Below are 27,384 nucleotides of genomic sequence, written 5' to 3'. Positions count from 1 at the left end.
GAGTCGCTCCAGCTCGATCTCCAACTCACAACTCATCGGCCCTAACTCCGAGCCACGCCAAACCGGTTATCCGACTTACAACATGTCGGTCTTATCTCATCTGGTCCCGACCAACGGAGCCAACCTCTCCTGAGGCACAGGACGTCGCCCCTCCAAACTGTCTCGCGATAAGCCAATCCAACTTTCCCTCATAAGCAACCAATACCTCCGCAGCATTTCGACCCAAGCATGCCTCTCACCCCCTCAGGGACCCCATGACACTCCTTGATGGGGGGGGGGGGGGGGAGGGAGGAATTGATAAGGTATATTTTGGGTCCAAGACACGTCACAACCAATGTCACGCCGCGCTACAGCCAAGTTAAATAAGGGGAGCACACCCACACGCTAAGTCAGAATCCATACCGATACACTGTTTGGCATGTCCCGTCCCAGAAGCTCAGAACGGCGCCGTCTGGTGTCGCCCCGCACATCCCGGGACGACTGCCACACAGAAGTACCGTCTCATCCCTCAAGGATCAGCCGTCACATCAAACCCGCTTGCGATCGACCCTCGTACAATAATATAAAAGCCCATGGATGGCATCCGACCAAGGAGAGAGAGGACATAAAAGAAGAGAAAAACAACTACTGACTTACTCGTCGGAGGGGCCAAAGTCGGGAATCACCCGACAAAGGTCATTTTTGCAAGAAAGCGACCACCCTCGAGCCACGGGTGTCTCAACCTGGGAATTGCCATCCAATGAATGAAGGCAAGCTACCAACTAGCCTGGAGATAGAGAGATGCTATTCAACACGGACGACACTCGGACCAAGAAACGCTAATCAACACCTCGTCGCGAGGGCCCGGCCTACCTCGGCTTCCAACTCAGCCGACAGACATCGACCCATGGACCAAACAATGCTGACTCATCAGCCAAAACACATTTGTTCACCAACTGACCGTCGACATACACTTCTACAACCTCCGGAACATCCCTTATTTCCTGGAAGTTGTCCGCGTGGGCTGGCTTATCCGGAGTATTCCGGAGCCTTATTACGACGAAACCATCGTCCGGGACGAGGATAATTTCTGGAACGATGCGGAGTCTGTTCACGACGAATTCGTCGGTCGTGGCCGCGGGGTTTTCCGAAGCCTGCCGGGGCCGTCGGATGCGGCGAGGGAGCTGGTGGTTGTGAAGTATGAGCCTGGAGGAGATTTCCGGGAGGACAGTTGCATAATCTGCTTCGAAGAGTTCGAGATGGAGGAGGAGGTGACGCGGTTGCCATGCAAGCACACCTTCCACGTTGACTGTCTCGCTCGATGGTTGGAGCGCGGCAACGGTTGTCCTCTCTGCAGACACGAGCAATCTGCTTCCACCGCTGTCCTCTGAGGCACTTCTCTTCTTCCTCAATCTGCTTCCCAAGATTCACGGATTTCTCTTTCTTGTTGTTGTTGGAGGTGGGAGAAAAAGTGTCAGTGGATGCTGGTTCAACAAAGCTTGGAGAGTCCAAATAGATGATGGTGTTTGATGGTGTACATATATTGCACAGTAGTGTGCGTTTTTGGCTGATTGAACAGTGAATAAACTGTTCTTGGAATCCACTCTCTTTCAGCATGTCTCTTTTATTATCGTTCTTACACAAATTATTTTGGACCTGCAACAATCGTGCACATCTGTTCCTGTATATATAATCCTATCGAATTCACAATATGGTGAGAATGTGAATGGACTATGAGAATAGATATAGTGGCGTCATAAAGGCGCCTATGATCATGATTTCCGGTCCACTCGGCGCTTGGAGGAAGATCTCGTTGCATTCTCGGATGTCGCGGTTGAGTTGGCTCTCGACTTGGGCAGAGGGATTGAGATGACCTTCGACTAAGCTTCCGTCGAGTCTGGAGCGGAGCGGATGCTTCTTTCGACGAAGGCGGGGTTTCGGAGGCGTGCCGGCGTTGTCGGATGCGGTAAAGGAGGTGGCGGAGATGTCCGAGAGGAGAGTTGCTTGATCTGCTTCGAAGAGTTCGACGTGCGAGAGGAGGTGACGCGGATGCCATGCATGAACGCCTTCCATGGCGGCTGTCTCACTCGATGGTTGGAGAGTAGCCATCTCTGCTGCCCTCTCTGCAAACACGCCATACCTGCTTCCGCTGATCCCTGAAGCACCTCTCCTCTTCGTCAGTCTCCCCAAGATTCACAGACAATTTCCCTCTTGTTGGTATGCACATTGTCAGAGATGATGAGGAAAACGTGGCAGTGGATGTTGGTAATGTTAGGATTGAAATGTTAGTAATAGTGTTTGGTTGAATTGGCTTCTGAGTGAGTGGAGAGTTGCACAGTGTATTCTAGTTTACGAGCCACGTGTCCCAAATGTTGACATCAACTTCCCATATTTCTAGAAATTGCTGTTATGATTATGTTGACCTAATTTGGAGTCAGGTCAACATTGACCAATCCTTGGTCATACTCAAACGTGGATCCTCCAAACGAGATCTGCCCCATTGCGTCACTAATCTTCACATATATAAATCACTATATAATGGGAACAATGGTGACAAAAGCTGCACGTCCAACACATCCACAACAAGGTTTCTCTTCCTGGAAACAATGAGAAGTTGGATTCACTGAAGCAACCAATTGAGACGATAAGAACCAAATCCATGCTTATGAAATTACAGATAAACAAACCCGAATTTGCCTCCCCACCATGAACACAGCTGAGAGGAGACCCAAGGAAGTCAAAGCAAGAAAACAGAGGAAGAGCGCGTCGCTGGTGCCGAGGAATGAATTCCATCAGAAAGCTTCCATCCTCTCCAACACCGGCGTCTTGATCACCTGCAGTATTTGCACGACCTCCGCCATAGAAGGCCTGCTCGAGGGGATCTGAGAGGCGCACACCAATCCTAGCTTGAGCACCGGCAGAACCTCCTCCTCCGGGTACTTCCCCATGCTCGCGTCGATGCACTCCAGCGCCTTGCCCTGCTCCAGCAGCAGCCTCACCTGGTCGATCAGTATCACGACATCGTCATCCCGGTACTCCACCGGCTTCCGCCCCGTCACCAGCTCTAGAATCAGCACGCCGAAGCCGTACACGTCGCACTTCTCGTTCACCCTCAGGCTCTGGCACGCTAACTCCGGGGCCATGTAGCCCATTGCGCTCTGGAACCGGCTGCTTATGATGTGCTTGTCGAGCTTCGGCAGAAGCCTGGCGTGGCCGAAGTCGGAGATGATGGGATTGCAGCTCTCGTCGAGGAGTATATTGGTCGGCTTCAGGTTGTAGTGGATGATCGGAGGACGGAATGACTGGTGCAGATGAGCGAGGCCGTCGGCCGTGCCAATCACGATGTGGAAGCGATCGGCCCATGACAGCGGCGGCATCGACTCGGGGTTCTCGTGAAGCCTGGAATGCAAGCTTCCATGGCGAGCGTAATCGGATATCAGTAGCTGGAGCTGAGGAGTCCAGTAGTAGCCTCTCAGTGGCATCAGATTCGGGTGCCTTACCTTCCCTAGCACTCGAACCTCTCTGTCGAAGTCGTCGTGGTACTGAACTATGTTAGCTGTCAGGAGCTTCTTAATGGCGACGGTTCGCCCTTCTCCCATCGATGCTCGGTACACCGTACCGAAGACTCCCCTGCCTATCTCAGTGGCTTTCGCCAGTAGAGCCTCAGCGCTTCCAGCCAAGTCCTCCGACCTCAGATCGTTCTTGGGGCCGAACACCACCATCTTCCCTGCAGCGGGAGTCCCCGTCGACCTCGTCGAGCTCGAGCATTTGCTCTCCAGGGCGTTCTCCAGCTGCACGATCCTCCTCCGGGCCGACATGTTGAGCAGAGTTATCACAAGCACACCGGACGCGATCACGAGAGCCGCGGAGATGGCCACCATGGACGAGATGCTGAGGAACTTCCTGTGTCGAACAACCACCGGGTTCGCAGGGTCGACGGTGACCATGTTGTTGCCGTTCCCTCTAGTGTAGGCATCCGGGTCGAGGACCAGCGGCTTGGGGACATTCATCTTGCACGGCTCCAACACGAGGGGAGAGCACAGGCCAAGATTGCCTTGCAGAGCACTGCCATCAAGGCTCTGGAATATGCCTTCCATGGGGAGCCGGCCGATGAGACGGTTGTGCGATATGTTAACAGCCAGAAGGTTGTCCAGCCCACCGAGCTGCTGCGGTATCTCGCCGCTCAAGTTGTTGAACTCCAGCTTGAGGATTTCGAGCTTCTTGAGCCGCGACAAGGAGGCTGGAATCGATCCGTTCAAGCTGTTGTGGGATAAACTCCTGCAGAGAATCATCAGAACAGATCAAGATCGACATAGATTCTTTCTCGTCCAAGGTGAATATGATGATGCTTACAGCAAGTATAGTGATGAACAGTTCCCGATCTCGTCAGGAATTGGGCCGCTGAAGGAGTTGCCGTCGAGTTGCAGAACAGAGAGGCTACCGGATTTGCACATGTCCGCGGGTATAGTCCCGTACAACTTGCTGCTTCGGAGATCCAACACCGTCAGGTAACGGAACAACCCGAACTCCGGAAGCAGCGGCGCCCGGAGCTCGTTCCACGAGAGGTTCAAGAACCTGAGACTGAAGTAGGACGCCATCTCCGGCGGAATAGCCCCTGTCAATTGATTAGCTGACAGGTCGAGTGAGTGAAGGGTCTCCGAAATCCTCGTCGACCCCGGCGGCATCGCGCCGGAGAGTTCATTCGACGACAAGTCGAGCACCTCCAGGCCCAGATTGAACAGGCCTTGCGGGATGCTACCGTTGAGCCTGTTCCCCTTCAGCCGGAGCTCGGTCAGCTTCGAGCATTCCGCCACCGCGTCCGGGATCGTTCCGGTGAGCTTGTTGTTGGATAGGCTTAGATAAGTCAACTCCTTCAGCCCGCCGAGCGACGGCGGCAAGCTGCCGGTGAACTTGTTGTTCGATAGATCCAAGTGCTGGACGGAGGTCAAGTTCCCGATCCATGGCAGAACATCGCCAGAGAGTTGGTTGTTTGACAAGCTGAGGAAGGTCATAGAACTCAGATATTGGACGGAGTCCGGGAGATGTCCGTCGAAGGAGTTGAAGCTCAGGTCCAAGGTGTCTAAGTGCGGACAGAGGCCGATGCCAGCGGGGATGACCCCGGAGAACTGGTTGTGGTTCAACTGGAGGTGCTTGAGGTTATGCAGATCGCCGATTCCGGCGGGGATCGGCCCAGAAAAGGAGTTACGGGACAGATCAAGCACTCGCAGCCGGGAGAGCGGCCAGAGACCGTTGGCGAAGTCCGGCGCGCCGGAGAACCTGTTGTCGGAGAGGTTGAGGTGGAGGAGAAAGGAACACTGCGGCAATGTGGAAGGCAAGGGACCCTCAAAGCGGTTGCCAGCGAGGGAGAGGTAGCGAAGCGAGCCGCAGGTGGTGGCCGAGGAGTGGGAGGAGGAGAAGAAGGAGTCTGGGATGGGGCCGGCGAGTGAATTGGAGGAGAGGTCGAGGTAGCGGATGGAGGAGAGGAGGGAGAGATCGTCGGGCAGGCGGCCGGAGAAGGCGTTGCGGCTGAGGTCGAGGGAGCGGAGGGAGGGGAGGAGGGAGAGGCCGGGGGGGATAGGGCCGGAGAGGTTGTTATCGGCTAGGGAGAGCGAGGCGAGGGCGGGGAGGCGGTCGAGGCCGCGAGGGAGGGGTCCGGAGAGCGAGAGGGAAGCGAGGTCAAGGCGGACCACCCGGGAGGAGGCGACGCCACACTCGACGTGAGACCAGTTGCATGGGGTGGCATCGGCCTCGTTCCACGTCGCAAGGGCGCCGGCCGGGTCCTCGAGCACCGACTTGAAGACGATGAGACCAAGGACTTCGTCGTTGAGCGGCGTCGGCAGGTCAGCGCCGCCCGCGGAGACAACGAAGGGGGACAGCATGCATGAGAGCGTCGACAAGAGCAGCACCCGAACCAGTTGACGAAGGAGGAGATTTGGGAGCCTCATGCTGGGGGTTGGGCAGGGCGGCCGAAGCTGGAACTACTGCAGCTATCTTTTCTCTTCATCAACGGCGATGAGTGCCATGATCTCGGCCTGTCAAGGCATCCATGGTCTGGCGTCGGTTGTTTAGGATCGCAAGCAAGAGAAGAAGGATGGACAAGCGGAAGCAGAAACCAAAAGGGAGGCAGAAGAGGGGAGTCACGTTCCTGTGGACTGTTGGGTCTGCCTCTGTGGATTGCCCTAATACGACATGGCACGAAAAATAATGGCGGGGAGAGGGGAAGGTGAAGGGTAATAGAATCTAAGACACGGTGTGGCCACATTCGCTGAGGTTAATTACTGTAGGTGTTTGAACTTGATTTGAAATGAGAACTAAAGATTGGAATGCGCTCGCCTGTTTCAGCTGAGACAGGGTTCACCCACTTTTCTTGAAATGAGCACTAATTGGTCTGCTAGATTTGCTGGACAAGTCTTAGAAAGTGGAATGGCGGTTTTGCATGACGTTGATTGATAGGGGTAAAAATGGCGAGGTGACACGCTATGACAGCAATCCCCTGAGCGACACACTGCCCGAGGCTCGCCATACCCTGCGGCAGCTCGGCCTCCCACGCAACCCCAGTGGCAATGTCAGACGCCACCGAAGGTACAGTCCTGCCCTGCAGACAACTACGTCAGGTAACATCAAACTTCATATATAAATACCCCCAAACTCTAAAGAGAATGGGAGGACGAACTCACACACAACACTCGTATGGAGCCATCTCTTCCTCCAAAACCCTCTCCACGTTGCTAACTTGATCGTCGGAGGGGTCGGGCCAAGCTCCCGGCCCGACCTGTGTGCAAGTGCGAGACGGTGTCACCTCTTCCCGGCGCTGCGGCGGAGCTGCCTCCCGACTCGAACCGCCGACCTGCCGACCTGAACTGCCGACTCGACCTCCCGACCCGAACCACCGTGCTCGGCCTACGGGAGACCCCGAGGGACGGAGCCCGAGATCCCCGACATCCGGACCCCCGAACCGAGCCGCGACAGCCCCGAGGCCACGGCTTAAACAGATGCCCCCCGAATCATTTTGGCGCTAGAAGGAGGGCCCGAATGTCGAGGGATCCTCAGACTGATCCCGGCGAACTCCCTGCCGAGGGATCGTTCTTAGCAGAGGCGCAGGCCGTGCATCCCTTGCGTGACGGGTCGTGGGCTGACGACCTCCCCGTGACCTTTGAACGCTACTGGCGTTCATTCGACAACCCGGACCTGCTTCCGCCCGAGGGCGCTCCGAGCGTCCCCTCGCCAGTGTCATCCGAGGCCTTTCACGACCTCGTTCGTCAAGTCCGAGCTTTGACGGATATGGTGCAAACCGTCATCCCGCTCGTCTCCCAACTGACACCCCCACTTACGACTCGACCGCTACGGCAACAAGAGCCGCCCTCTCGGACCCACATGACGCCTCTGGAGCCTTCCACTTCTCCTCGGGTCAGACCAACCCCACTCGGGGATCCAGTAAGGACAAACCCGGGCGATCGCCCGGAGCCCGAGGTATTATCTCTAGAGTCAACGGACTCCCTGCGAGCCCAGCTATGCTTTCTGAGTCAGCGGCTCGACGAACTAGAGAAGGAGTTTCGCAACTCAGAGGGAGAGCTCGGGATGGACACATACCGAGGATCTCCGTTCGCATCGGAGATACGAGATCATGTCGTTCCCCCGAACTTCCAGCTCCCTTCTTTGGATGCATACGACGGCGCCACTGACCCAGCGGACCATGTCGCCACTTTCCGTGCCCAACTAGCGCTGTATGGAACATCTGACGCTTTAATGTGCAGGGCATTTCCCACGACCCTAAGGGGGCCAGCCCTCACGTGGTATGGCGACCTGAAGACCGGAGCGATCACTTCCTTCGGCCAACACGCCAAGGACTTCGAGCTCCACTTCGCAGCCCATGCCCGGCCGAAGCCCTCCGCGGTGCTGCTCCTCGGATTCAAACAAGGAGAGGACGAGCCCCTCTCACATTTCGTGGATCGCTTTGCCACGCAAATCCGGAGCTTACCGGACACTCACCCCTCTCTGTTAGTGCAGGCGTTCATGGTAGGCTTGCGACCTTCTAGATTCTACTGGTCCCTCGTAGAGCGACCCCCCACCACAGTACCAGATATGCTCCAGCGAGCCAACCGGTACGTCACGGCGGAAGCTTGGGTGACCGCAAGGAAGAGAAGCGACTCTGGGCAACGGGCCCCGTAGCAGCGGTCAAGCACCCGCGGTTGCTATCCGGTGTAATCCTCGTGCAAGGAATCTAGCCCCTTCTTCAGTCTCTTCCAAGCAAAGGCTCCATGTTTACCTGACCGCCTCTTGGCTCACGGTTAGCTTCGGTCTAACCTCCCACTTTTTTGCATTCGCACGGCTCGATCGTAGACGGCCGAGTCCACCTCAGCGCGGCCTACCCACCTGAGCCATGCTCCTCGGCCGCATAATGCCCGAGGCCACCTCCTCGGTCGCGTAATGCCCGAGGCCACCTCCTCGGCCGCGTAATGCCCGAGGCCACCTCCTCGGCCGCGTAATGTCCGAGGCCACCTCCTCGGCCACATGATGCCCGAGCCCACACCTGCGCAGTCTGTCCGCCTGCGTCGTGCTACTCGGTCGCATGACCATCGCGACCACACCTGCGCGGTTTGTCCGCCTGCGTCGTGTTACTCGGTTGCATGACCAACACGACCACGCCTGCGCGATCTGTCCGCCTGCGTCGTGATCCTCGGCCGCATAATGCCCGAGACCACACCTGCGCGGCCAGCCCGCCTGCGTCGTGCTCCTTGGCCCCATGTTCCCGAGACACACCTGTGCGGCCAGCCCGCCTGCGTCGTGCTCCTTGGCTCCATGTCCTTAAGACACGCCTGCGCGGTCAGTACGCCTGCGTCGTGCTCCTTGGCCCCATGCTCCCGAGACACACCTGTGCGGTCAAGCCCGCCTGCATCGGGCTCCTCAGCCCTTCGGCCCCATGTTGCACGAGACACATCCGCGCGGCTAGCCCGCCTGCGTCGTACGCCTCGGATCCGCATGACCAGCCCACCTGAAGTAAGAAGCCATGCATCGGACCCCCTGCATGCAAGAACCGACGCATAGCTCCTTTCGGGGGGGGGGGGGGGGGGGGGGGGGGCATATGATAGGGGTAAAAATGGCGATGTGACACGCTATGACAGCAACCCCTTGAGCGACACATTGCCCGAGGCTCGCCATACCCTGCGGCAGCTCGGCCTCCCACGCAACCCCAGTGGCAATGTCAGATGCCACCGAAGGTACAGTCCTGCCCTGCAGACAATCACGTCAGGTAACATCAAACTTCATCTATAAATACCCCCAAACTCTAAAGAGAAGGGGAGGACGAACTCACACACAACACTCGTATGGAGCCATCTCTTCCTCCAAAACCCTCTCCACGTTGCTAACTTGATCGTCGGAGGGGTCGGGCCAAGCTCCCGGCCCGACCTGTGTGCAGGTGCGAGACGGTGTCACCTCTTCCCGGTGCTGCGGCGGAGCTGCCTCCCGACCCGAATCGCCGACCCGAACCGCCGACCTGCCGACTCGAACCGCCGACCTGCCGACCCGAGCCGCCGACCCGAACTGCCGACCTGACCTCTCGACCCGAACCACCGTGCTCGGCCTACGGGAGACCCCGAGGGACGGAGCCCGAGATTCCCGACATCTGGACCCCCGAACCGAGCCGCGACGGCCCCGAGGCCACGGCTTAAACAGATCCCCCCCCCCCCCCCCCCCCCCCCCCCCGCGCATCATTGATAGTAGAGGTTTTATTTTTTATCCAAAATATCGAGAAATCAAAATTTACCTTATAAGATTTTGAACTCTTAATCATTTGATATATATATATATATATATATATATATATATATATATATAAATAATAATAATAATAATAATAATAATAATAATAATAATAATAATAATAATAATAATAATAATAAAATTATAAATCTTAATTATGTGGATTGAGAATGTAAATGGTCATATATTTAATTGAGTTTAGAATATTTAAAATTTTATTTATAATTTTTATTAAAAAATTTTAGATTTTTCTTTATCTATTCTTGTATCACTAACATTAATTATTTCATATTTTTTATTATTATATCTGGATATCTTCTAAGCAACATGCCCATAACATCTTACATAATTTTCGCCCATCATATCTTCTATCGAGATAATATTTAATTATTTTAAAATAAAAAAAATATTTTTGTTAATAATCTTACATATTCATCTTAATATTTTGATCTTGACAATATAAAATTATATATATATATATATATATATATATATATATATATATATTATTTCTTAATTGTCCAATGCTTAAATCCTTTGATCTCACAATTGTCTTATAAAATTTTTCTCTATCCGATAATCATATAAGACATAATAGTTACAAAGGACGGTCAGAATTTGTTTACCAAACCAATTTCTTTAATATCAACCATCCATTCTATATTCCTACAAATTTTAGAAACCCTATTTTAAATACTTCATGTTAGACTTGCTAAGAATACAAAGATTATCTATTAAGTTATAATTCTATTGAGATTAATGATTCTTGATTAGATTACAAGAGGATTACAAAACACTGTCAAATAAACATGCATATAAGTAAAAAACAATTAGAAAATCAAGATTAACATTATAATGTGAAGAAATGTAATCTTATCCTATCATGTGTTGAAGTTGAAATAGAACTCCTGATAAAATTAGAGCCCTTCTTCATATTTTTTTTTGTATCATTTTTATAAAAAAGAATTAATTCTACCATCTTCCAAATTAATCTACTAATAAGCATTCCAAATTATATAGATTTACAGTAACTCATAATGCCAAAAAAGCAGGAGGCAGATGGAAAACAAGTTCCATCGAGCTTTTGCAAGTGGGGACTACCACGTTCCTTCCATTGTAGAGTCCACATCAATCAACGTTTATGCCAAGAAATGGTGAATCCAACTCCATTCATCTCTTCCTCATATTCTTCGCCGCTGCTGCACACTGAGATGATTTAGAGCATCCCATATTAACCATTCATTCGAATAAGACAATCCAATGAGTTAAATACAGCTGTTGATACTGATCGAGTGAGCAGATACAGACAAAAGAACACTGCCACATCCATGCTTATTACGAATCCAAGACGTGACACACAGGTCTTTGAATCACATGCACCTTACCGACGTGCGAAGGAGGAGGAGAAGAAGAAGAAGAAAAGAAAAAGGAAGACATGGAACAGTAACATCCATTTTCACTGTGTCGGAAGCTGAGAACATCTGACTCCCGTGGCTTAACATTTGTCAACGGCGACCGTTGCAACCTGGCCTGGTATGATAGGATCATAATGCACTAGATGAGAGAGGAAGAAGATAACTGACAACCAAAGACCATGGTGGATTTGGAAGTGTTTGCAGAAATACTATATATAAGGGACCTATTGAGATGGTGGTGGGACACAGTAGCTTCTGCAGGAGGAGGCCCTCGTGAGCCACGCCCAGCCATCCGGAGTTTTGTGGAAGGAGGGAGTCACATGAGGGAGTAGATTACTGAGCCAGGAGATGCAAACTTGGCCTGTCATTTAGTTTTCTTTGATTCTTGTTTAGCAGGAGCAGCATGTCTTTTTGCATGCAGTGGATTCTCTCCCTTATCAATGCTTGAAGAATGATGTTGTGGTGTCGACTGAAATCAAAGCAGTCTCTCTCTCTCTCTCTTTCTCTCTCTCTCTCTCTCTCTCTCTCTCTCTCTCTCTCTCTCTCTCTCTCTCTGGAGGAGAAGAACTGTAGAGTAGAGCCTGCATGCATGTTCGGAACTGAGTTAGGGATTGGATTATAATGGGTTATTATGTGAGCCGCCAGTGAACATAACCATGTGCACAGATGCACATCCTCTCATGGAAATGTGTTGTTCTTCCCCATTTGCAGAATTCATGTACACAGCACAACTGGGATACATGTATCCCAGTATCTAAACTTGGTGCATCCCATGAGCAGATGACAAAAGTAACTCATACGTGCCTCGAGTCTCACCTACTGCTACTACTCACTTACAGAAACAGTACATAAAAGTTAAACCTAGAGATGATCCAAGCTTCACAAGGAGCCCACAGTGGCAGCACCCAACAACAAAGGTCACGGGTTAAAGCTGTTCTCAGAGAGCGATCACGGGTTTCTTGTTCCCTGCCACTCCATCTCGCCCCCCACACCACCCTATCTCTGCTCTGGAAATCCGTGTAATGGCACCATCTCTTTGCTGGTATTGCTGTCGGATCAACCAGTGGATTCCGCGTTACTTCGTTGCCTCTCTGATTGAGATGGGAGAGGAACACAAGTGGAAGCAATGCCCTCTCCAATCGGCTCAGTTGCCTGCGAGGCAGGGAAGCCAGGAAATGGGCAGAACAAGTACTTCAAATTGCACTGATGAATTATCCCATGCAAATGTTACATTATTCAAGAACAATATTAATTATGCATGCATGCATGCGCCCTCTCACTAACTTTTCCTCGTCATTGATGACTGAGTTGCTACGGAACTGATCGCAATCGTCGGCAGGAAGATTTGTCACGGATGCACAACTTTTGGCACCTCACAGGAAAAGTAGAACTTGAGTATTTTAAATGCTTATTAACCATTAATCTTAATAGTAACTAATAATAATAATAATTATTATATTATAGAAAATTATCTTAAAATTAGATCTGACCGGTCGGTCTGAGAAGAATAATCGGTAAGTGCAAAGCAGCTTTGGCTGATCAAACGGGAGTGAACCAAATCAGACCGGCTAGTTTTGTACGAACCGGAAGGACCGACGGGCCCAACAAAAGTGACTCCCAGTGGAAGACAATCGTATTGCTTGGATCACTACTTTGCAGTATCTATTTCTACCTTCGATTACTAATATTACGAACAGTCAATATGCATATACAACGGAGAATTAACAGCCAGTGTGTCCTGTGTTCTTCGAGTCATGTCTGCTTCTGATTTGGCTCGTTGTCCCAAAAAGCGATCCGCGTTGGAAGAAGGCGATGATTGGGAGGCCTTTCTCCACCGTGGTGGCCTGCCTGCGTCGATGTTCCTTTTATTGCTGCTCGCTGCTCGCTGCTGCTGTCATCTCATCTTTTTCATGAACCTTTTTTGCCTGCAAAAAGATGGTGGCTTTTGCCCCCCTAACTTCCGTGAAGGTTGCACTTGGAATTCTTGAGAAAAATTCTCGGAAAAAGCTTTTTATTTTTTTATTTTAGTTTTTCATGATAGATACTTTTTTATATTTCTCAAAAGATGTATCCTATTTACTATAATTCTTGAAATATTTTCTGCAAATGCAACTGAAACAGTACCTAATTATACTATATTTCTCAGATGTTTTTGAATATTTGATTATTTGTGTTCCTAAATCAATAATAATATATATTTAAAATTTTATTTTATTTTTATATAAATTAATTTCTATTGGATTTTGAGTTCATTTGTCTCCTTTTAAATAAACTTACAGTGTTTTGATTAAAAATATAAAAAAAATTCACTCTATGAATCAGTCCACAGGATATAATGTATCTACTCCCAATTGTATTTTAATGATCATGGTAAACAAGGAAGACACTTTGGAAAATATGAGAGAGATTTTTTTGGAGAATTCATCTAACAATATTTTCTCTCTTGGCAATCCCAAATTGCATAACAAAATCATTAAATCCCAAATTGATAGCATAATAACAACAACAACAACAAAAGAAAAACATAATTTCCTGTCATCAAGTGTACTCAAACAATATTATGACATGGATTTGGATTCAGGATGTGGTAGTCCATCCCCATAATAGGCATTTAGATTAAACAAGCAGGTTAAATATTAATGCTTGAGATACCAGAGCAGATTTTTTGAGATTCTAACTTTTGTGATGGATAGAGAGAGAAAACCAATTGAATGATATGATGCAAATTTACTATGAGTTAAATTAATGCAGAGAAATGCAGCAAAACAAAAAGCTTCAAAGAAAGCATAGACCAAAAAAATAGTATGCTATAATACAGGCAACCATCATCAAATTTGATAATTCTAAAAGTTAGAATAACCATAATATCAAAGGCATATGATGTTTCACTAAGACTAAATCATTTCAAACACACAACTAGCTAAAATTAACACATTCATAAAATTTTCAACCACATCATGACAATGATTTGCTAAAATACAGATCAATCATGATCATCAACAAATCATTTGACAATGACAAGATACATTTCATATGTGATACAACAACAACTAACATGCCAAGAAAGTATAAAATAGGCATGGAACTGGAAAATTGGTAATTTGAACTTAGTTCAGAAGCATCATGTACTAGCAAATCCAAAAAAAGAACCAGTTTGAAATATGAATGAAACAGAAGGAAGATGCAGTATGAAGAACTAACAAGACTTTATGATAGATAGTATATCACCTATATTATTATGGTAGATAAGAGTCCCAAGAAGCCATGACAATAAAAAAGAACCTAACATTAAGACATACAAGTTTCCATAAATATTCCAAAAAGGGAGAAGAGATATAGACAAGTACAACCTCTTTCAAGAAGAACTTAGCCATAGAAATGGATCTAACGACTACATCATATATATCCACAGGTCACAAAGCAAGAACATCCCTAAATTTGAACTACAACTGAACACAGAGAAATCTAGACATGCTTAAGTATATCCTGACTTTAAGTTGATATAAGCAAATGAATTGAATATAATAAAAATGATGTATAAAAAGAATTATAGTAGAAGTCAACTCAACTATAGTCCATAGCCATCAAATAGCTTATAGATGACTCAAGCAATGGACCTACTCCAGAATATTCCATCAAATAGCCATCAAAAACTGACCTCGGGATTTAGAGTAGTGACATCAAAATATTCCAGAATACATGAATATATATTACATGCTAAGCGTTTAAACCTAACTAAATTTATACATGCATAAACATACACTTACTGATATTATCTCAAACTGATCAGTTTTTAGGTGAATATACTGTTTATGGTTATAGCTTCATGTTTTACATGAATATAAGCACTCATACAGACAAATATAGATGAATCTAGGCGTACAATTGGTATTCCAAACCATCATGGTTGAAGCATCTTGGCAATCACTTAATACCCAGACACAGCAACAGACCATGAAAACACTGGAAACAATAACACAGCATGGTATACAATGATGCTACATACATGACAAAACACAAAGGGTCGCATAAGGAAAATGATTTCTTAAAAGAGTAGTCCTACCGATGCAACAAATCGTCAAATTGAAACAAAGAAATTCTGTAGTCACTGTCAAACAAATCAAAGTCCCATACAAGTGAAATGCAAGTGTCTTAAGAAGAATACTGTGCAACTTAAACGCGTCTTCAAGGAAAGATATAACTCCTATTTAAATTATTCATACAAAACAACAGTATGTATAAATCCTTCAAGACACTGAATGGACTACAATAAGGGAACCAAGATAATACACTTGATTATTCCAGAGCATCTATTTCTCCATCTTATCAATTACGTTGAAAATATTTTTATAATTTTTTATATATCAGGATGAGAAGGGAGTAAATAGTGACAATGTCAGGATTAGAGAGACCAGAGCATGACCAATCACAGTGGGGTACAAATATAGATCTTGCTTGTAACATTGTTAAGACAACTAACCAAAACCATCTTAATAGAAACTCGAACTAATGATCAAATTTCCAGAGAATCATGATTCTAAGAAGCTTATGATTAATAATTCCATCTTCATCGGTGACTATCCAACGCTAAAATTGCTCAAAAATAAAAAAGAAAATGGAACCAATTAGAATAGTAAGAAATCATTATAATGAATAAAAAATTTCACAGTTTCCATTATCTACAAGCTAAGCGGCACGCTGTTTGCTTTATCAGAACACCACAAGTACAATGGAGTACACAGGGCCATGAGCAAGTTTCAACATAGTTGAAAGAAACTTAGACTTAGAGATCAGCTTTACAACAGAATTCCTTGACAAAAGCATAGTTAAACAAACCAACTACTAAAAACTGCAATTGGCAAACCTGTAAATGACATATATTATGAAACGAGAGAATGCCACATTAAATTTATGAGACACATATTCCTAATGAATCAGCAAGCACATAATGATCCAATTAGAGTTACACAGAAACAGATCATTCAGCGTGCATAATTTACGGCACATTAAAACATGAGAACCATTAAGAAAATAAACATTACATCACGGTACTCAATCCATTGACTGATAACCAGCTGGATCATGCTCATGCTCCCACCACTATTTCTTCGCGTTGCCTTTGTTTTTCGAATCTGTGGTGGCTCCTCCTCCTGATGCTTGCGCAGCCTTCTTAGCTGCCTTCTCTTGGAGCGCCTTTGCATCCCTTCACAACATCAGTGCAACTCAAAATCAGTTCTTTTTCTGCTCAATCAATTATTAAAATAACAATCTCACTTAAAGTAAAAATAAGATGCAAAAAGAATGTAATCAATAGTAAAATTCCAGAAAGCCCTAACAACAAGAAGCTGGATCAATTAGAACAAGGGAAGGGATACCTCTCGCGGCGCTGTTCGGGGGTCATGCCGTCGTCTTTTTGCTTCCCCTGAGCTTTTCGAGCTTGTGCCCTCTGCCTATCAACTTCCCTCTGGTTTCCCCGTGAATTAGAATTAAGAGAAACATCATCACATCCGTGCATAATCAAGAGACGGAAACTAGGATTCCATCGAATCAGCCATTTACAACGAAACCAACGACAAGTAATCAGATCGAATCATCGACAAGAAAGGTTAACGAGACCAACACGAATCGGAAATCGCAGATCTCGCTCTCTCATCAAACGATCTGGAAAAGATGATAAGAACGAAATCCAAGTACGGAATCGAAATATATCATCGAATAAGGATATGAGTCATCCTCTCCGCTTCTGTGCAGGAAGAACCACCCGACGAGAGGGCACGAAGAATCCGTACCACACGACAGAAAGAAAAGGGGTGAGATGGAGGCAGGAAAGGGAATATATGAAGAAGGGGAATCGGAGAGGTGTTCGGGTATTGTTCATCTTTTCCTACCCGTTCAATGCTCGGATCTCTCGCCTATCCTGGTGGGCCCACCCTAGATCAATCATAGCGACCATTAACAGGAAGGTTGGACGTCGGGGTAGCTCTGGAGAGTAGGAAAGGTATCGCCCCTGCGTTGGGACAAGGCGTAATTTCCTGCACCGAGACTACTTGATTTTTCATTGGAGTGACCACTGGGTCCCCCGTGGGGTCTCCCTTCATCACCGATAGGTTAGGCGGGTATGAACAATGAGTGCCAAGCTATTGGCTCAAGACAAAATTTTATTATTATTATTATTATTATTGTTTAGTAGTTTGGATCATTTTAAGTACCCAAAACGTTTAATTATTTGACTCTTCCATATAAAATAACAATGAGATATTCTCTTTTGATAGTCTATCAGTCAAAATTTTCTTCTCATCAAAAATTTCTTTTTCGTTTATATCTTTAATGAGTTGAGAGATATTTTATCTGCGCTCATCTTACGTTATATTATCTCGACATTGTCTAAGTTAATCATATCTTATCTTGGATGTTTTTTTTTTATATATTCTTTTAGATTTTTTCACAAGATACTCTTGTTTTTATTTTTTCATAATTATTTAGAGTATCATTCTTACTATTCAGAATCCGTCAATGAATTAATAAGATGATATTTTACTATTCACAATCCTTCTATTTTTGTTTTTATTCTCAATTTTTTTCTTTCTCCTTAAACCTCACCTGTACATATTATTATTATCGACTCTCCCTACTAACAGTTTACAAAAGCATAGAACATGATATCTTTTAACTTAATATAACTGAACTAAAAGAAGATATCTTTTGAATTATTATATAATATAAACCATAAAAACATTAAATCATTATAATAAATATCAAAAGCTATTTCTCACCTCATCCTCTTGTTCATCTTATTTCATTATCTATCTTTTTTTTATCAATTTATGTCAAAAGAGGAAAGAAAAAAAGTTCTGGGTAAAGAGCAAAAATATTTTATTAGAATGAAGTTATAAATTGAGGGCATATATGTCTTTTTATAAAGGAATAATTTAGAAATATTCAAAGTTCTTAACATAAGATCATAAATAATAAAAAAAAGTTGTAAATAGTAATCTCCCTTCCCAAATCTAACAACTTCTTTCTTTTTTTGTTGCTTTATCCGAGCATGCGTAAATTTTGATATTATTTTTTTATAAAGTGATACATTAATGGACTCTTCTTGATATAACCAATTGTTAAGTATAAAGAGTTGACAACTATTATCTAATAATAATCTCGAAATGACTCTTATTAGACGTAGAGCTCCGTTACAAATTATAAGAGAATTAGACTATGTCTAACAACTTTATCCAATCTTAATGATTGACATTCACGTAGTTTCAAAAATATCGCTTAAGGAGTAAATTTATTTTTTTAGTTTGGCAATTCATTTGAGGGTGAAGACTTATAAAGAAGTATAACTTGGATTCTAGCAATTTGGACAACTTAGTCTAAAATCATTCCAAGAATCATATATCTCGATCGCTAATGATATTATATAGAATTCCCAAATACTTCATCTTATTTATCATCATCAACTTGACCACCTCTTTCATTGAGCAATGTAGGGGAGTATCAATGAACATTGTATATTTCGAAATGATCGACCATTATAAGTATTAATCCAAGTCCCCTTATCACCAACAAATTTAATATGAAATATAAAAAAATCTCATGACTTTTTTTGGTACGAGCAATAGCTTTAAAAGTCTTATCGACTTTTGGTGCTCTATTACATCTTATTGGCAAATAAGGCATGTTCGAACATATTCTTCTATATCAATTCTCATTTTTGACCAATAGAAGCCTCTCTCCATAAGAGTCCATGTTCAGTGAATACTTAGATGTCCTGCCCAAAGGGAATCATGACACTCTCTCAAGAGTTTACACTTCAAATTATTTGCTCAAGAAATATAAATTATATTCCTTTAGGGGTAGACGAGTCCCTCTTGGGTTCAAAATTATCATACTTTGCCTTCTTCAATCAGTTGCATCATAGTTACTACCTATAGATCACTATACATTCCATCCCTCATCTTAAAAGAAAGTTAAATTGTAATTGACTTGCTTGGCCTTCGCCTTCTAATTGCACAACATTCATCAACTATACTTTCTTGCTTAATCCATCGGCTACAACATTTGCTCTTTTGGGCTTGTACTGAATTGCTATATTAAATTTAACTATGAAGTCTTGCTATCATGCTTATATTAAGGAGAGCTTTTTTTGAGTTCGGAAGTAATTCAATATGATATTGTCAATTCTTAGCACAAATATGTTTTAAGAAGATAGTACCGACATACTCATAGATAGTGGACTATCATCTCCTTATTGTGCACCAAATATCATTGCTAGGTCTCATTGAGCTTGGGACTCTCATAGATCACCGTGTGACCCTCCTACCTAAGTACTATAATATCAAAGTCCAAAGCATCTATATGGACCTTGAAATATTCCCCATAGTCTAATAATTTGAGTACTAAGTTATTCTAACATAATAGCCTTTAGGTCTTAGAATGTCATTTCATATTTGTCTGAGTATCACTAAGGTTTAATCGGGTTTCGATTAAACCCAATTCTGACGAAAACCGTTTCGTAAAGATATTAACTTGAAAACATATGAGAGTGTAGTGAAAGCAATAAGAAGGTAAAGCAATTTGCAGTAAAGGTAAATTGCTCAAAACGAAATGCAAACTAATTTATAGTGGTTCGGTTGTAGTGACCTACATCTACTCCACCGATTCCTTTTATATCGAGGCCTCCAGCATCCACTATTAATCTCCTTTCAATAGGTGAAGATCAACTACTCGTTTACACCCCTCCTTTTCTTTTCACAGAGACAACCTTTTATAAGCACTCACTCCTCCTCCCTAAACAGAATTCTAAACTTAGACTTAGAGGAGGAATTCTCTCAAGTGATTGCAACAACATTTTCCCAATTTTAAGCTCTCTGTGCTTGTGTATGTTAACCAGGGATGAGAGGGATATTTATAGGCCTTAAGTGGATTCAAACTTGGAGCCTAAAAGTGTATCATCCCGGGTTTTTCGGGTCCTGGCGGTACCGTTGCCTGTGTTGGGCGATACCACTGCTTGCAGCACTAACATTGGACGGTACCATCGCTTGACACTCTGTCATTGGGCGGTACCACTGCCCAGTCTGGTAGTTTCATCGCTTGACAACCTCGGAGACTGAGTCTTGGCGGTACCACCGCCCAGACTGACAGTACCACTGCCTGACAGTCTCGGAGATTGTGCCACGATGGTTTCACCTATTGAGTCATTGTTTGGACTGTTACACTTGACCCAATACAGCCTAATCTTGGGCCAAGTTGGCCCCTAATTGAGTTGGCCCAATTCCAACCCAATTATGTATTAACTATGAATTTTAAGGCATACACTAAGTTAAATAAGTCTGGTAAGTCTAGGTTTCTTCCGGGGAACTTTCGATGATCTCTTGGCAATGTTCCAACGGACTCCCGACAAGCTTCTGGACTTCATAATGATCTTCTTGGTGAGTTTCGATGAGCTTCTTTGGCAAGCTCTTGGACTTCTCGATCAATTCCGGCAGAACTTTTGATTAACATCTGGACTTCCGACGAACTCTCGAACTCCCAACGAAATCTTGTTCTTGACTTTGAGACTTCATTTTGCTTTATGCTTTGATTGCTATCATAGTTAATCCTGCACACTTAAAACCTACTTTAATCAAGGTAATTATTATAAATTAAATCACATGTTGTTCGGTATGTCATTGGTTCATCAGCGCTTCGTCCGAATCTTCGGTACATGTTGTCTGGTATGTCATTGCCCAATCAGCTATTTGATCTCCACAACTCCGATATTCTTGGCGTAATTTTCGCTCTTCTTGGCCCAATGCCCGAACTCATGGCCCAAAGTATTCTTTCGATATGTCGACCGATCCTCCGGCTCGATGTCAAATCTTATGATATTTTCTACTCTGGCCCAATATGATTCTTCATACATTTAATTGTCTTTCTTTGATCGAAGCTTCCTGCATCACTCAAAATGCATATCAAATCACAAATACTATTAATTGATTTCATCATCAAAATTCGAGATTCAACAAATACTCTCCCAAAAACCTATCTAGCCATGTGCCACCTAGGTAGCTCTTGGGTGTTATGCTGGCTGATACTTCGCACTATTCTATGGAACTAGAAAATCCATAAAATGACTATTTAGATAGTTTATTTCTTGGCAGTTTTACCTATACGTGATAACTGCACACAACCTACATTTATAAGCCTAAAATTACCACAAAAGCTAACCAAAATGAGGCTACCAAACCTATTATAAGCCATCTAAATGTTGCATAAAATATGAATAAAATAAAAAGATGCAAACAGTATTAACACATCAAACACCATAATTATCACTTTATTTGCGATTAAGCGACGATGAAGGTGATAGCGACAATGAAGCGTAAGCGGAGGAAAAGATAGTTTTGATAATTTTTAAACTAGCGGTGTGGTTTGAAAATATCTAAAAAAAAGAAAATGAGTGTAACTGTTTAGAAAATATCTAAAATGTGAGTATTTTATAAAAAAAATTACCTAAGATATATCTTATAAAATTGAAAGCTTACTAAAAGAATTTAAAATCAAAATTTTAAGTTAAAAATAAAATATATATCAATCTTATTGGTCAATTTATGATCTAAACTTTGCCATTGAGGTGTTGCAATCAAATATCTGCCAAGATCAAATCCTCCCCTCCCTTGTGATTATTATGGTATTTCTTACATATTTTCCTAAATATTTATGATTTTTTAATTATTTAAAAAATTCATCTTAAAAAAATCAAAATGTTGGTAATAGTTGATACGTGGAATATTGACCTTTAATGTTAAATATAAAAGTTTGATGATGAAATTAATTAAAAAGTTTTAAAAATTAATCTTATAATAAACTAAATTATATCGGGGTATTTTGACTAAAGAAATGGATTGTGAAAGATTTAGATGTCAGATTAAAAGTGGTATCAAGAGCTTGTGATAAAGGTTCTTGATGTTATACTGAAAAATCGAACATCATATAAGAAGGATAAATTATGATATCGAAAGATACAATAATATACTAGAGGATCAACTGAGATGCCAAAAGAATACTAATACACCGAAAAAATAAATGACTTTGCCAAAGACTCGGTGCTATATCCAAAAAAATTGAATGTTATTTTGAAATCTTTCTGGAAGTTAAATTAGGGTTCAATTACGCTAAATTCGAGCAATGTCAAGTTACTGAATTGGGTCAAAACAGGTTGAAATTGGACCCATAATTACTCTCTTGCTCAATCCCAATCGAAATTGAACGGCACATAACTATAATTGTTTGATCTGCCATAAACAGAGGATGATTGCAGTAAGCATAGAACATGCCACAAACAGAGAGCTCTAACAATCACAAAACAAACTGAGTAGTAGAGCAAAACAAGAAAGATCACCAGATGGGATTGTATAGCGTTTTATTTGCCTAAGAAAGGCAATTCATTACATACTTCATTTACAATCCGCACAAAAACTTCTTTCATGTCCTCATCAATGTATGTACAACACGAACGCCATTATCTACCTTTTGAATCGACTGCACCCGCTAGCACTTATTTTCTCTTCATCTGTACCAATATGCAGTCCAGAAGCAGTAAACAGAAGATGTCTCTGAATCTCGGGGAGATCAAGAAGAGGAGAGCATTTCAGGGATCAGCAGAAGCAGGTATGGCGTGTCTGCAGAGAGGACACACATGGCTGCTCTCCAACCATCGAGTGAGACAGCCGCCATGGAAGGCGTGCTTGCATGGCATCCGCGTCACCTCCACGCCCTCGTCGAACTCCTCGAAGCAGATGATGCAACTCTCCTCTCTGACATCTCCTCCAGGCTCGTACTTCACCACCGCCAGCTCCTTCACCGCGTCCGTCGACGCCGGGATGCCGCCGAAATCCCCGTCCTCGCCGACGCCTTCGACGTCCGAAGAAGTTTCCTCATCGCTCGGGAAGTGGGCCAAAGGTACATCCACGATCATCTCGATCCCGCTGCCCGAGTTCAAAGCCATCTCGACTGGATCATTGCAGAAGGCAACGAGTTGTCTCTCCATCCACCCGGCGAAGCAGATGTCATAACCATAGACGCCGGCGCGTAAGAGAACGGTCGAGATCGCCCGGCGGCGAGATGTTTGGTGGAGGAAGTCGCCGAGAGTGAAGACAAAGGTGTGGTAGGCACGGGGCGGTTCCTCCACGACTCGACCTTCGACAATGTGCATCACGGTATAGCCGAGTTTGATCACCACCGGAGCCGATGCCGGCGTCCCCTCAGTTTGATAGGCCCTGAGAACCCAATCGGCATGGCCATGGACAGGAGTCGTCTCCATCGCCTTCTTGTCGCACTTCAACCGTGTGAATGAACTCGGCTTAATTCCTACCATGGAGCGGCTTTATATAGAGAGACAGAGATTCTGGTCTCGGAATCCGAGACGGGATCGAATTCATCGAGTACAAATCCTAAATACAATCCGACGCGTAGTTTCCGTTGCCCCATAAGTTTGCGGGTTGGACTCCGAAAGCTGTTCCATTCGACACGTGTTGAAATCCTACGGAAGAACGAACTTGCTTCTTTCTTGATGGATTATTCGTGAAGATTTAATTGGACATTGAAGGGTTTTATGACGTCATCTCTAGAAAGTCAACTCTTTCCTGCTCCGTGTTGAAAGCCATTCACTACTGGACGCCAAATTAATTCCTCCCTAAAACCAATCAAGCATGGACATCCAAAATATAGCTCGACAGCAAAATGTAGAATTAATTTTTTAATACTTTAATATTTTATTATATAGCTCGATAGTAATATATTGAATTAATTTTTATTACTTTTATTATTTTATTTAAATATATAAGCATGATTTTTTTAAAAATACTTATATCTTACATTTTTTCAAATGATTATCTCATTTTAATTCAAACTACCCCTTCTCCTCCCTCCCTCTCCCTTGGTTGTCATCACCATCACATTATCCTGCCCTTCCCCTCTTCTCTCCCATTGCTCGACCTATCCCTCTCATCTTTTCCTCTCCTTCCCCTTCTCAATGACAATAAGTGGACAATGGGCTATCATGGATTTAACTGGTCCTACCTAACTCATGTGGTGCATTTGCGTGTCCATCTGTAAAAGGTTAGTTTCTCCGAAAGTTCTTATGGTCCCTTGAGGACCTGCAAAAGAGAAGATAGGTCGAGATCCCCCCATCTCAAAGGACGGGGAGGGGCTGATCTCCGGGCCCGACAGAAGGGTGACCGGCCGGTGGTTCTCCCTCGGGGAGAGCTCCCGCGGGATGCTCCTGCGACATGACCTGCCTTCTAGCGCAAAAAATATTGGTGAACAAATATGCCGTGGCTGATGAGTTAGCACGGCTTGGTCCACGGGTCGATGTCGGGAGTCTTCTGTCAACTGAGTTGGATGCCGAGGTAGGCCAAGCCCTCGCGACGGGGTGTTGATAAGCATTTCTCGGTTCGGGCGTCGTCCGTGTTGAGCAGTGTCTCTTCGTCTCCAGGATGGTTGGCAGCTCATCTTCGTTCACCGGATGGCAATTCCCAAGTTGAGATGCCCGTGGCTCGAGAGTGGCCGCTTTCCTGCAAAAATGACCTTCGTCGGGTGATTCCCGACTTTGGCCCCTCTGATGAGCAAGTCAGTAGTTGTTTTTCTCTTCTTTTGTGTCCTCTCCCTCCTTAGCCGGATGCCGGCCAGGGGCTTTTATATTATTGTACGAGAGTTGATCGCACGTGGGTTCAACGTGACGACTAATCCTCGAGGGATGAGACGGTACTTCTGTACGGCCGTCGTCCCGGGACGCGAGGGGCGGCACCAGACGGCGCCGTCCAGAGCTTCCGGGACGGGACATGCCAAACAACGCTTCTGTACAGATTCTGACTTAGCGCGTAGTTGTGCTCCCCTTGCTGACTCGGCTGTGACGCGGCGTGGCATCGGTTGTGACATGTCTTCGACCTAACATATACCTTATCAATCTCGATCCCACGGCCAGAACAAAAAACCGACACAACTGGAGAATGGGAGAAGGCAACGAGATCTAGCTCCGAGCGCGGAATATAGAGGAAACTAGGATCGTGGGTGCGTACGTTGCAGAGAAGGGAGAAGATCGCGTGTTGGCGAGATCTTTGGTGGATAAACTGGGCGACGGTGAACGCAAAGTAGCGGTGGCGGTAGCGCGGTCCCTGCTGGGTCATCACGGGGTAGCGTAGCTTGATCATCACAGGAGCCAATTGTCTATGTAATTGCGACGCCCGCGTCCGGCCCGTCACCGTAGCCTTGAAATCCCAAGAAGCAGAACTGAAACGAAACTCCATCGTCGCCTTCTTCTCGCGCTTCCACCGTGTGCTCTCGGGTTTTCCACGGAGCGGCTTTATAGCCGTCTCAGTCCCAAATAGGATAGCGTTGCCGTGGGGGAGTAATCCTAATTAGCACTGGACGCGTGGATTCTATTGCCACTTAAATTTACGCGTCGGATTCCAAATCTAAACGCTTTCTAAATCCAATTTAATGTTGATATTAAAGCAAATGAGTCAATTCTCAATCAGATTCGATCTTAATCGAATACTACAAATATTGACTAAAAATATTAAAAATTCATCTCTACAAAGATGAAAATATACCAAAAAATAATGTCATTAAGAAAGAAAGATTATTTGTTAAATCAAGTAAAAGATTATTACCTTTATCAAGTGGAACTTATCATATATTTGATTTGATATAATTATATTTTTCTTTTTATTCTTAAATTTAGGCCTATAAATAAAAAAGAACATTATAATGGAGACCATAAGAATATAGTGAACAATGAACTTTTCTTACATTATATATGTGAGTAATGATATCATATTTATTTTTCTAATGTCCACATGCAACACATGCGAAGATGCGGTTTTTTTCTTTGGAATTCATTTCTTTGTCTTAAAATGAGTATCGTAGTTATCCATTTATTTTTATCGTTATTTCTTTCTTCTCTTTTTATTTCTCTATTATCAAAAAATATTTTGTTAAAGCCTTCATCAGATGGGTAAGCATGATTTTAAATAGATTAAGGAATATTAATAGCATATAAAAAAATATTAAGCGAATGTTGTTACCAAGAAATATTTGATAGACGATGCATATTACAAACATAAATTTTGCAAACTCCGAATGGTCATGTGACAAAAGGTCCAAGGTGGTTTGTCGTGAGTAAAAATCCTCATAAGTACCCACATGACATTATAGTAGAATAAGGTAGCGAAGGAGCCTTGAACACTACCTCAAAAGCCTATCTAGCCATGTGCCACCTAGGTAGCTCTTGGATGTTATGTTGGTTGACATATCGCACTACTATATCGAGCTAGAAAATCCATAAAATAACTACTTAGATAGTTTATTACTGGACAGTTTTACCTATACGTGATAATGGCACATAACTTACATTTACAAGCCTAAAATTACCATAAAAGCTAACCAAAATGAGGTTACCAAACCTATTATAAGTTATCTACATGCTATATAAAACATGAATAAAATCATGAACATATACGAGTATTACATCATATCAAACACCTTATTTATGATTTTATTTGTGATAGAGCGACGATGAAGGTGATAGCGACAATGAAGCGTGGTTTGAAAATATCTAAAAAAAATAAAATGAGAGTAACTGTTTAGAAAATATCTAAAATATGAGTATTTTATAAAACATTACCTAAGATATATCTTGCAAATTTGAAAGCTTACTAAAAGAATTTAAAATCAAAATTTTAAGTTAAAAATAAAATATATATCAATCTTATTGGTCAATTTATGATGTAAACTTCGCCATTGAGGTTTTGCAATCAAATAACTGCCAAGATCAAATCCTCCCCTCCCTTGTGATTATTATGGTATTTCTTACATATTTTCCTAAATATTTATGATTTTTTAATTATTTAAAAAAATTCATCTTAATAAAATCAAAATGTTGGTAATAGTTGATACGTGGAATATTGACCTTTAATGTTAAATATAAAATTTTGATGATGAAATTATTTAAAAAGTTTCAAAAATTAATCTTATAGTAAACAAAATTATATAAGGGTATTTTGATAAAAGATACGAAAGGTTTAGATGTTATGCAAGAAGATTAAAAGTGGTGTCAAGGGCTTGTGATAAAGGTTCTTGATGTTATGCTGAAAAATCGAACATCATATGAAATGTTGAAGAAGGATAAATTGAGATATCTAAAGATATGATGATACACTAGAGGATCAACTGAGATGCCAAAAGAATG

The 27,384-nt window shown here is 43.9% G+C and overlaps 3 protein-coding genes across 3 annotated transcripts; 1 reads left to right on the top strand and 2 right to left on the bottom strand.

The window, feature by feature from the left end:
* Window positions 1-2,615: 2,615 nt before the first annotated feature.
* On the bottom strand, window positions 2,616-6,177 carry LOC103989277 (probably inactive leucine-rich repeat receptor-like protein kinase At3g28040). The gene is made up of 2 exons (XM_009408078.3): window positions 4,333-6,177; window positions 2,616-4,257 (listed from the first exon to the last, which is right to left on the bottom strand). The coding sequence occupies exons 1-2, from the start codon at window positions 5,922-5,924 to the stop codon at window positions 2,772-2,774; spliced, it is 3,078 nt and encodes a 1,025-aa protein (XP_009406353.2). The 5' UTR covers window positions 5,925-6,177; the 3' UTR covers window positions 2,616-2,771.
* An 834-nt stretch (window positions 6,178-7,011) lies between these two features.
* LOC135613971 (uncharacterized) lies at window positions 7,012-8,148 on the top strand. The gene has a single exon (XM_065110965.1). It carries the CDS (start codon window positions 7,012-7,014, stop codon window positions 8,146-8,148), a length of 1,137 nt encoding a protein of 378 aa, XP_064967037.1.
* Window positions 8,149-22,785: 14,637 nt separating this feature from the next.
* On the bottom strand, window positions 22,786-23,511 carry LOC135613970 (E3 ubiquitin-protein ligase SIS3-like). The gene has a single exon (XM_065110964.1). The coding sequence runs from the start codon at window positions 23,509-23,511 to the stop codon at window positions 22,786-22,788; it is 726 nt and encodes a 241-aa protein (XP_064967036.1).
* Window positions 23,512-27,384: the final 3,873 nt, after the last annotated feature.

This window comes from Musa acuminata, chromosome BXJ2-6 (assembly GCF_036884655.1).
Source record: "Musa acuminata AAA Group cultivar baxijiao chromosome BXJ2-6, Cavendish_Baxijiao_AAA, whole genome shotgun sequence".
Taxonomy (NCBI): Eukaryota; Viridiplantae; Streptophyta; class Magnoliopsida; order Zingiberales; family Musaceae; genus Musa; species Musa acuminata.
The sequence above is the reverse complement of the archived record's forward strand: the minus strand, read 5'-3'. Positions and strand labels throughout refer to the sequence as shown.

What these genes read in the sequence shown, in the direction of transcription:
- LOC103989277 (XM_009408078.3), bottom strand. Translation starts at nt 5,924, where the DNA reads ATGAGGCTCCCAAATCTCCTCCTTCGTCAACTGGTTCGGGTGCTGCTC. An exon ending in TGTTCATCACTATACTTGCT is followed by an intron (nt 4,258 to 4,332) that starts GTAAGCATCATC and finishes GATTCTCTGCAG; the next exon opens with GAGTTTATCCCACAACAGCT.
- LOC135613971 (XM_065110965.1), top strand. Translation starts at nt 7,012, where the DNA reads ATGTCGAGGGATCCTCAGACTGATCCCGGCGAACTCCCTGCCGAGGGA.
- LOC135613970 (XM_065110964.1), bottom strand. Translation starts at nt 23,511, where the DNA reads ATGGTAGGAATTAAGCCGAGTTCATTCACACGGTTGAAGTGCGACAAG.